This window comes from Euprymna scolopes, chromosome 6 (assembly GCF_053919585.1).
Source record: "Euprymna scolopes isolate OS-2025 chromosome 6, ASM5391958v1, whole genome shotgun sequence".
Taxonomy (NCBI): Eukaryota; Metazoa; Mollusca; class Cephalopoda; order Sepiida; family Sepiolidae; genus Euprymna; species Euprymna scolopes.
In genome coordinates, this window is record NC_136487.1 from 138,675,323 (window position 1) to 138,686,606 (window position 11,284).

Below are 11,284 nucleotides of genomic sequence, written 5' to 3' on the forward strand. Positions count from 1 at the left end.
ATTCTGATTAAGCGCTTTGGCATCTTTTGGCTGTTTATATAAACAGCCAAAAGATGCCAAACAAAAACTCTGATTTGTCAGGTTCAAAAACTGTACCAATGCTAATTTTATTTCAGGGCAAGAAATAGATTTTAAGATTAACAATCAATTTTGTCTATTATATAAAAATCAAGTTTTAATTCTATTTGCATCCTATTAAAAGTTGGAAACTACACAAGATACCCTTTACCCCAATCAGGTAAAAAACAAATACTGTAATATCCATTTTCTTGAAGTAACCAGGAATCAAATTATTCACCTAAATCGTAGATTAATCAATTTTTGGTCGAAAAGATGGTATATTTTGATCTGAAATAAAATTTTAACATTTCAACATAAAACATACTTTTATTACAAATTTTTAAAAAAATTTTGTTTTTAATTTTTTTTTTAACTTTTTATTACAATTTTTTTTTTTTACAATTTGTTATTCTTTAATTTATCAACTACTGTTTTAAACCTGTGTTTGCTTTTAGATTTGTTAAATTTAGTTGAAACTTGTTTTATGGAAAAAGAAGTTTTAAGAGTTTGTTAATAGGTAAAAAAAAAAAAAGAGTTTATTTTATGTATGACTAGCGGACGTGCCTGGCGTTTCCCGGGTGTTTGGAGCAAAAAAAAAAAGTGTTAGTAGGCAGGCAGGCTTGAACCCGCGGCATTAAGGTGGTGAAAAGAAACCTGACATCTTACTGCTACATTCTGACGTGACAGGCATTGTAAAGCATTCAAATTTAACAATGTCAACCATAATGCCATAGCAGACAAGAATCATGCACTTAAGCTTTCTCTGCCGTATTTGTTTCCTCACAATGTTAGGGAAAACCAATTTCCCTCAAAAAGGGGGAACTCTGGCAGTGTGGTCCTCTCGCTCAGGTCAGCCGATGACTTTTGACCCCACTGAACTGGTCTTGGCTGTTGATTGTCTATCTTCCTCCGAGAGGACTTCACATAAATTCTCAGCATCTCGGCTTCATGTTGATTCTGCTGAAAATCAATTAGCTTCGCATGCACGCCAGAAAAAGAAAACAGACTCGGGAGTTCTAACTACGAAAAAGTTAATTTCACGAAAATTACAAGTTTTTACATATGTACATCGTTCAGTTCGATTACACCAGAAACATCAAGATTTTCAAAAATCTTATTCTTCGTTCTCCACAATGGCAGTCAGGATGAATGGAGGAGGTTGGTGGCGTTCTTGGAGAGTTTTTTTTCTCGAGAATTGGCTTCAATCTGCTAAAATCGGCCTGGGCATTTGCTTAAATACTAAGGTAACAGGGTTGGTCGGGGCAATCTGCCAGACCAACCAGAATCCAACACATCAAACGGGAAATTCCCAACTCTGTTGCATGTGTGCATCTCAACAGGTGGTCTATAGCCTGCAAATCTGGGACCAAAACCCAATTTCTACTCACACGCCCCAAAAGGTCAATCCTATCACTCAGAAAGGCAGAACACCTGAGCAGGTGTTCCTCAGGCCAAACAAATGTATGATTTCATTCCACCTTATAATGACATTTCCTGTCATTTTTTATACCATAAAACATGTCTGTTTTTACAAAACACAATAAATTCATCCCTTTTGATAGGTCACCTGCCGCTGTCCGGGATTCAATCAATGTTTAACAGACAATTTCAGCATATTTACCCGGCCTTACTCAGGGTTTTAGGGGATTTTAATCTCCCCAATGGGAGACAATATAGCTCCTCTAGGCGGTCACATCATAGCAGTGTCCAAATGAATAGCAATTGTCTGATATAAAGGGTTTCCCCCATATTGATAAAAGCTGATTACCTTTCTATATGTGCTGACTTTGCTTTAAAAAACTAAATTAGTAGTAACGGGAGGAGGAGGCAAAACAACAGTAGGCAGTTTGGGTGGAAAAAAAAAAATGAGTAGTAGGCAGGCTTGAACCCGTAACACGAAGGAGGAAAAAAAAAAGTGACGTCTTTGTCGATGTCTCCACAGTCTGACCGGAAGTTCAGAATGTTGAAATTAAGCAAAGTTAATCCAACCGATACGATGACGTGCAAAAATGGCAACGTCAAAAAAAAAAAACCAACCCCTCCTTGTAGAAAACTGCCTGGTTTAGAATGAAGGAATTAATATTTTTGGCCAATTTGTCAATATTTGTTGTCCGAAGGGTCAAGCTTTAAAGCGATATTGATCTTGTGAGGATCCATTGCCTCTGTCAAAAGTTTTTGCGAGACATACAAACACACACACACATTTTGCCTTCTATATAATAGACTAGCGGGGGTCGCGGCATTGCTTGTGTGTTTGGAGGTGTATAAAAGAAGAGAAAAAAATGTTTTGGTAGGTAGGTTGGCTGGTTGTTTTTGTTTTATGGCATATCAATCTTTTTCTGGTTATTTAATGCCGAATCTAGTTATTTTGAGGAACGATTTTTAATAGAGTATATTTTTTTTTTTAAGTCAGATTCTATTTAACCTATAGTTGGGACCCTAACAGGTACTACCACTCCGGGTCAGAGTGGACCTGGGAGCAATGGCAATTAAAGGGTGGCTCCACACTCCCTAAGGCCCACAAGGTGGGGCCTCACCATCGGATATAGTTTTAGGTCATATCCAGGACCGTTGGTAGGTAGGTAGGCTCGAACCCAAAGCCTTGAGGCGAAGGTGGTGGAAAAGAAAGTGCGAAAAAACCTAGCATCATACTGCTCGGCCAGGACGGGAGAGCAACTGAAAAGCATTTGAATTTAACGCTTAAAAACTTAAGTGACAGGTGCGTGCATTTAATGAGATCAAACATCACGACATAGAGGGAAAAGTGGGTGGGGTTGAGGTCATTTTTTTTGTTTTGTTTTGTTTTTTTTTGCCAATTTACTGGGAGTAGTTGGAATCTTTGTTTCCAATGCCAGGAAAATTTCCTTAGGACAATGTTTTTTGCTCAGGCCTTTGGATAGCATCAGACAACGGCACCTTAAATGCTTATAGTTTGTTTTGTGTTAAATGGAGTTTCTATGTTATGCTTTTCTTATGTTGTTATAAACACAAACAAAACCTATAGATTCCACTTCCAAAATATTTTTGGTGCAATAAAAAAGAAAAAGATCTAAAAAGCAATGACCGCCAGCTATTAAAATATTGAATTAAAATTTGATTCTCAACATTTTCAAAGATGAATTAGAATCTTAAAAGATAGGTACGGGCAAAAATGGGGAAATAGGGGAACCTAGTTTTGAAAGCCGTTTTATCATAATTTTTTTGTAGGCTTCTGACCACTTTTTTATTGTATTTGGAAGATTAGAGACTAAAGTTAATTTCCTAAAGGAAAAAAATATTTGAACACGTGAAAAAAAAAAGTTATGAAAATGTTTTCATGGAAAGCTAACCAATTCAGCTAAATTTTGAAGTTAAATAAATTCATTGTAAAAATCCTTTAAAAGATAAATATTAGTTTTCTGGGTCTATTTCAAAGATAATTAGTAAGTAAAGTCCTAAGATATTGAATTTAAAAAAAAAAAAAACACCTTGTTTATACAAAATACAGCTTAATTAGCCCTCATAAAGCAAGTAATTATACCGTTCGCCAAAACACAACCGATAAATATTTGTAAACACGAATATACGGAAGCCCAAAATAATTTCTGCCAATCGAAACGCTGTTTCAAAATGAAGTCATGATAGTAAAAGGAAGTAGGTGTCAGATTTCCCCCCCCCCAGACGTACATCCATACATTCCTATTCTGAACGTTTGTATCAATTTTTATCATTTTTTAATTTAATTATTTTTTATGTTCCTGTTTTTAAATTTATTTTTTTTTTAATTATTGTTCAAGATTATATAAAAATTATGTTACGCCAAAAGTTTCACATTCTTGCGAGCAAGGAAATTATTAAAATCTTGCATATAAAAATTATGCGAAATCTATAATTTAAAAAAAAAGTAGAAATATTTTTGCTATTATATTTGTGTGAAAATATTAAATAAACAATGCTTAATTCAATGGTAATATCGGTAGTTCGAGAAATTAGTTTTTCTTCGAGTTATACGGACTTTAGGGCTTTTTTCGTAATGTTCCCGTAAAAATTATTTTTTTTTTTATTATTGTTACAAATTACCATGCTTTATTTATATAAAAAAAGCAAAAATAAATTCTTGTATCTTTTATTTATTACTAAGAACCATAACTTTAGTAAAGGTATTTTATGTTTAAACAAAATAATACATTTCCACTAAGATTTAAATAAAAATAATTAGTTCATTATATTCCGTGATCATTATTTGATGACTACTGAAAATTTCATTAAAATTGGTTAATTGCCTGATTTTTGCTGAATTTTTAAGCAAAGGGAAGTTTATTCATTTTGAGCATCAGCATTCATTTTCCCCCGTACCTAATATATACATATAAAGTGAAGTTGTGTGTGTGTGTGTGTGTGTGTGTACATTTCCCTACCAAAATACTCTATCAATTTTCAGTCTACAGACTCGAGATTTGACATAAGGGGTATTCAGATTTGGGAAAATCTTTTTAATCGGTTTTCAGCCAGAAATTTGGCTGTCAAGGAGTCAAAGTTCAACCATTTGCCCTTTGGAAACTTTACCAAACTCCTCTGCCATTTTTGGGTCTAAACACTTGATATTTTAAATGTGGGTTACTTGGACATGAATCAAATTTTTTAATTTGACTTGAGCCCAAAACAATAAATGTTAAGGGGCCCAAATTGGGGACAAAATTTTAAAAAATTTTACCATTGTAGTCTCTACCAAATTACTCAGTCAATTCTTGGTCTAAATATTTGAAATTTTACATAAAATGTATTCAGACATAGGGCAAGCTTTTTAATTGGGTGTTGGCCGAAAATTTGGCTGCCAAGGGGTCAAAGTTCAAAAGATTTGACCTTCACGGTCTCTAGCAAACTATTCAGCCAACTTTGGGTCTAAAGATTTGAAATTTTACATAAAGGGTATTCATAAAGGGTAAAGGGCAAGCTTTTTAGTCAGTTTTGGGGGCAAAACTTTGGCTGCCAAGAGATCAAAGTTGGAAGAGTTGACCTTTGTAGACTCTACCAAACTCCTGCGCTAATTTTGGGTCTAAACACTTGAAATTTTAGATGCAGGTTATCTGGACACGAGTCAAACTTTTTAATATATATATATATATATATATATATATATATATATATATGCACAAAAGGTTATGAATAGTACATAGGTAGGTGTATCAGAATTTTGGGGGAAGTCACCATTGCTAACAATTGAATAAAATAGACTCTACGTGTCTTCAAGCTTATAACAATATGAAAATATAATTTCAAACCCTAATTTTTATTTCAATAAAATGAGCAAAGACCAAATTTTAAAACGTTTAATCGAGAAATATACAATATTTTTTTGTTTTTTCATCGTTTTTCTGTAAAAAAGATGTCACGAAAATCAACGAATTATGGAAAACTAATAAAAATATATAACTGCCAAAAAGTCACTTATCTGTTCAAAATTGCTAAGCTATGGCTGCCTCTAATCTGTATGTCTAAGAATTTGTCCATATTTATATTTTATATTCCATGTATTTTTTAAATGAAAGGATTTTTAAACATATGTGGAAAACAGTTTTTCGAGATTTGTAATCTGCCATTTCATAAAACAGGAAGTTCTATGTGTCATATACGGAAGCATCGAAGCGAAATAAATATTTATATCAAAAATGTAAAAACACATTAGTAATCTCGATAATAACTATATGAATAAACAAACATTTAATGTAATAATAACGAACAAAAACACTTTTTTTACTATAAGCATATTTTATTCAGTTTTGTATAAAATAAATGAATGTTTATGTATATACCAAAAATATTAAAAGAAAACTTCAGAAATGACATTTTCCTATTTTTCAATGTAACTGAGGTTTTACTCAAATTAATTCTTTTAATTTTTTCAAGGATGTGAGGAATTAAGCAAAAAGACAAAAAAATTCAATTTAAATTTATTGAAATGAGAAAAAAAAGAAATTGATTTTTTTTTTAAATCAGGAAAAAAAAAATGAAGTTGGAAAATGCCTTTAAAACAAGAAAATAATTAAAATTTTCCAGGAGACATTTTGAATTTGGAATAAAATGTTTTAAATAAATATTTTTAAACAAGAAAATAAGAAAATCTAAATTTTCTTGGAAATATTTAAAGTCCAGGATAGAAAGTTTTCAATATTTTTTTTATTTTTAACAAGAAAATAAAAATTTTTCAGCATACATTTAGAATTTGGAATAAAAGTGTACCTATTTACAATGCCTCCCCATGGGACAGAGTTAGACACCAGTGTCGTTTTTTAACGTGGTGAAAAGGTACAAAATTAAAAATTGTCTCAGTTGTGAAGGATTTCTCCTCCACTGAAAGAGAACATAAATGGAAGATACTACACTTTGATCTTGACCAAAAGGCCAAAGTGTAAATAATTTTTTTTGAAACAAGAAAATAAGAAAATCTAAATTTTCTTGGACAAATTTAAATTCCAGGATAAAATGTTTTCAATAATTTTTATTTTAACTTTTGCAGCAGAGATTGTAAATTCGGAATAAAAGGTTTTAAATATTTTTTTTTTTTTTTTTTTTACACAATGAAATAAGAAAATCTAAATTTTCCTGGAAAGATTTACATTCCAGGATAAAAAGTTTTCAATAATTATTTTCCAGCAGACATTTTGCATTCTGAATAAAAGGCTTGGATTATTTTTTTTTTAAACAAGAAAATAAGAAAATCGAAATTTTCTTGGACAGATTTAAAAACCAGGATAGAAAGTTTTCAACAATTATTTTTAAACAATAAACTAAATAAAATTTTCCAGCAGACAGTTTGAATTCGGATTAAAAGGTTTTAAATAATTTTTTTTTTTTTTTTACACAATGAAATAAGAAAATCTAAATTTTCTTGGAAAGATTTACATTCCAGGATAAAAACTTTTCAATAATTTTTTTTGTAACAAAATAATTAACTTTTGCAGCAGACATTGTAAATTCGGAATTATCTCCCTTTTGTACCGTTAACACGTTTCATTTCAAATCCTTATGATACTTGAAAACTGTTAACATTTCAATTGTGGATTTTGACCAATCACAGATCGGTCGCCTCACCAAATTTCCATTTTTTTTTTTTTTTAATATCTTAAAGAAATACCTGAATTTTTGATTTAATATATTATAATTCTTCATTATTGAGTTTTTTTTTTAATATTGAAAAAGAAAACAATGAATGAAATATAAAAAATATCGTGAGCGTCCAATATTGACTGGAAAATTCTAAACATAAAATAAGCTTCTACTTAAAATTTTTTTTTTTTTAAATCAATGTGGTTACTGAAAAGAAAAGGATTTACACTTTGGACTTTACAGGTAAATTTGCACATAACCATTCTTTTTTTGTTGTTTTAAATTTGAATATTTTATTTATTGATCTTTTATCTTCAATTTGTGATATATAAAACTTTGGTGCATAAATTATTTAAATTTAAATAGACATTTCAAAATGGAGGGGGGGGTAAAAAAAAACAGTTACAAGCGCCAGCTTTACAGTCTTCTCAAGGCTGCGTCCCCCATATCCAGCCAATCCTGCTAGTCGCCTTATCTCTGCCACGTACACGTCCACAGACTCCCCAGTCCAGGTGACTCTTGAGCTTGTTGTAAGCCTCAAATGCGCTCTCAGAAAATGCGGTCTTTAACCGGTTTTCAATGCTCTCAGCAATGGCCTGATCCGTCTCTCCCATTTCTAGATAGACCACTAGAGCACTTCCTTCCAAATACATTGGTATTAACGTGGCTACATCCTCGATCTTCTGCAGCCTTGCCACCAACTTCAGCTTGTTAAGCCACGCAACCTTCTCCAGTAAATGGCCTCAGGATATCGCTGCTCAATCTTACTCGGTCACCCATTTTTGTCACTGTGCCGAAATAGCTTGACGTTAAATTTGAACTCAACCTCAGGTCAAAAGTCTCAGACTCAAATCAAACTGTTCTCTTCTCTCTGCATTTTCCACGCTGATGCCCAAAATAAAGAAGACGGCTCTTTTATAGAGAGACCCAACCACATCTCATTTGCATACCTCCTCCCCGCCCCTCTCGTCACATCACGTGATTTTCAGTCCATAAATACCAGGGGTGGGGCGGCCATTTTTATTTTCTCTTTTTTCTTTCCTAACACGATTCATGAGGTAAGGTTCTTTACTTTTAACCACAGGTCTAAAATATTATATTCGGTTTATTGGAAGGAGTATAACATTTCACATTGACCCTGTAAAAATCGTAAAAATTGAACCAATAGAAAAATTTTGATAGATTTTAAAGGGGTTTGTATTACTGTACACATAGATTCGAAAAAGTTGTCAAAAAACAAATATATAACAAATAAATGTTATCAAAGGCAAGATAAGTTACTTTTCTACCTAACTGGATATATTTTTCGTGTTTTTATTGAATATAACATGTTTATTCAGCTCGAAAAACAGTGTTTACCGATGTATTGGAAAATTCAAGATGGCCGCCTCACTCTCTCTTTAACACGGTAAGTTTGGGAAAAGGTGTTATAAATAAAAAACTAAACAAAATACTATTAAAAACCCGCTGAATATATGTCAACCTATGTCACGATAACATATATTGAGCGAGTTTTTAACAGTATTTCATCCAGTTTTTATTTATAATACCTTTCCCCAAACTTGCCGTGTTAAAGAGAGTCAGACGCCATCTTGAATTTTAGAATACATCAGTAAACACTGTATGGTTTTCGAGCTGAATAAACATGTTACATTAAATAAAAACACGAAAAATATATCCAGTTTGGTAGAAAAGTAACTTATCTTGCCTTTGATAACATTTATTTGTTATATATTTGTTTTTTGACAACTCTTTAGAATCTGTGTACAGTAATACAAACCCGGTATTTTTTTACGACCTGCTCCAGCGTAGTAAAACCACCCATGTTAAGAACGGCTTTCAGAATAAACACCCACCCCCACGTTAAGAACAGCTTTCGAGGTTGTGAGGGTGTTTATTCCGAAAGCCGTTCTTAACATGGGGAGGTTGGGGTGTTTATAATACGCTGGGTGGGGCACTGGGGCACGTCGTAAAAATTTACCAAAGATATTTCGCCAGTCGTTAATTGAACAGTTTTTGTTTTTTTGTATTTGGGTTATTCTGATTACTGTTCCAGTGTTCTACTGGTGTTCCAGTCTTGAATGCTGCTATTCACACAACGTTTCAGCTGACATAACCTTCAACTTTCTTATTTCGGAATTTCGAACGGAACCTTTTATTTAATCCACGAAGGTAGCAAGATCTTATTCCGTAAGCCATGACTGGGTAAAAACCTTAAGTGTTTAACAATTGTATGTTTAATTGTTCGAAATCCCGTACAGCTTCCCAACCCCGATAGAAAGGTTCCCGCGTTCAACTTCGAAAAAAGTTGGAGATTACATCGGCCGAAACGTTATAAGATTAAAAACCAGGATTAGAACAGTAGTCCGAAAACCCTGAATAATTTATCAATCCTCATCTCAAAAATTCTGATCATTTTTTTTTTTTTTTTTTATTTAATTTTTTAAAAAAAATTTTTAAACTTCGTATTCGACGGACTTTTAAAGAAACTTTATAAAAGAAAACGCCATAAGAAGACATAAGATACAATAATTATTATTTAATTATAAAAAAGCAACAAAAATAAAAATTTTACCTCATTTTGGCATTGATTTATTACATCATTTGTTGTCACTCTTCTGAACAGGCATAAAAAGTTGTAAAACTAATCGTGTTTTTGTCGGTTTCTCAGCCATTGTATTGTTGTGCGCGTTGTGAAGGTTACGGCCGGTGATCAACAAATAAAGTCCCTCCAAAAATAAACACCTTGTATGATTTAAAATAATGTGTGATTTTACAGATGTATAATTGGTGATGGTCGGCGCAGGAGACTTTCCAATAACTCTATGCGTCTTAGTATGCAGAGGACAGTTAGCAATAAATTAATTCCTTATCAAAGCACAAAAAGGTAAAGCATAGGATGGTGAACCTTAGGGACTGCCAAAATTCACCACAGAATTATCCCACCCTATATGTAACAGTGTTGTAACACGATGTAACTTTATTATAAATTAATATTGTCAATAGTAATAATTTTTAAAAAGTTTTTTCATCGTACGAAAATAATGAAATTGCGAGACGAAAATCGTGTTTACATAATTGGCGCTTTAAAATAACGTTCCCATGTAGTAGACATTCCGAACGTGAAAAACATACCCGTATTTAATAAATCTAACTACAATCAACTAATGGTCAGATTTTCGTGAAATTTTCGATACTTATCTATTTTAGAATGAAATTACATATAAAATGCAGTTGAATTGCCAAGAAAAAAAAACTTTGTAAACATTAATTAATTTTTAAAAGATTAAAACGATTAAAATTCCATTATTTCAAAATGTTCCATTACTACATAGATTTTTAATTAATTGTGTTTAAATTTTTTTTAAATATTAAGTTTTAATATAAACATGACTCTTGTCAGCTATTTTATCGCCAGATTAAAACCACTTTGAAAATATTATTGCACAAATATTAAGCATTTTGTAGCCCCCCCCCTATTTTGTTTGTCTTTTTTTACCGAACAAAATATGGAACACCGTAGGTAACCAAATGAACATTCAGTAAAATCGTATTTCATATTTAATATACAAATGTTTTTAATATTATTAATTGTTAAACTGTGTAAATCTTAAAACGTAACAAAATTATAACAAAGATTAATTATTAATTGCGGGTTGAAGAAGATAAACAAAGGTTAAAAAAAAATCATTAAGTCGCTTCTGCTTTTCCATAGTTTGTATAGTTAACACAACTCTGATGTCACGGAAACATGCGGTCCATTTTTCACAATCGTTTGGCAGACCCTAGTGAACCTGAACCTCCTAGGACATCATCCATTGTGCACGGTTACTAATTTTATCTAACCGGAACACGGTTCGTTTACTAAACGAGCGGCCAAGTCTACTAAAAGTCTGCTTGCTTGCTAGGACTGCATATATCCATACCTCAGCCTAACAGCAAAAAGGTCAAACTACATATAGGGTGGGGTAATTCTGTGGTGAATTTTGGCAGTCCCTAAGATTCACCTTCCTATGCTTTACCTTTTTGTGCTTTGATAAGGAATTAATTTATTTCTAACTGTCCTCTGCATACTAAGACGCATAGAATTATTGGAAAGTCTCCTGCGCCGAACATCACCAATTATACATCTGTAAAA

The 11,284-nt window shown here is 32.3% G+C and overlaps 1 protein-coding gene across 3 annotated transcripts in view; it reads right to left on the reverse strand.

Moving 5' to 3' along the window:
* Window positions 1-9,864, reverse strand: part of LOC145277987 (uncharacterized) — a 595,242-nt gene extending 585,378 nt beyond the window's left edge. For 2 of the 3 annotated variants that reach the window (XM_080130127.1, XM_080130129.1), the window contains exon 1: window positions 9,722-9,864. In XM_080130127.1, the coding sequence (XP_079986253.1) occupies window positions 9,722-9,726 (5 nt within the window). In that variant the 5' untranslated portion in view covers window positions 9,727-9,864. The remainder of the gene's footprint in view (window positions 1-9,721) is intronic. The other variant, XM_080130128.1, reaches the window with a different exon arrangement.
* Window positions 9,865-11,284: the final 1,420 nt, after the last annotated feature.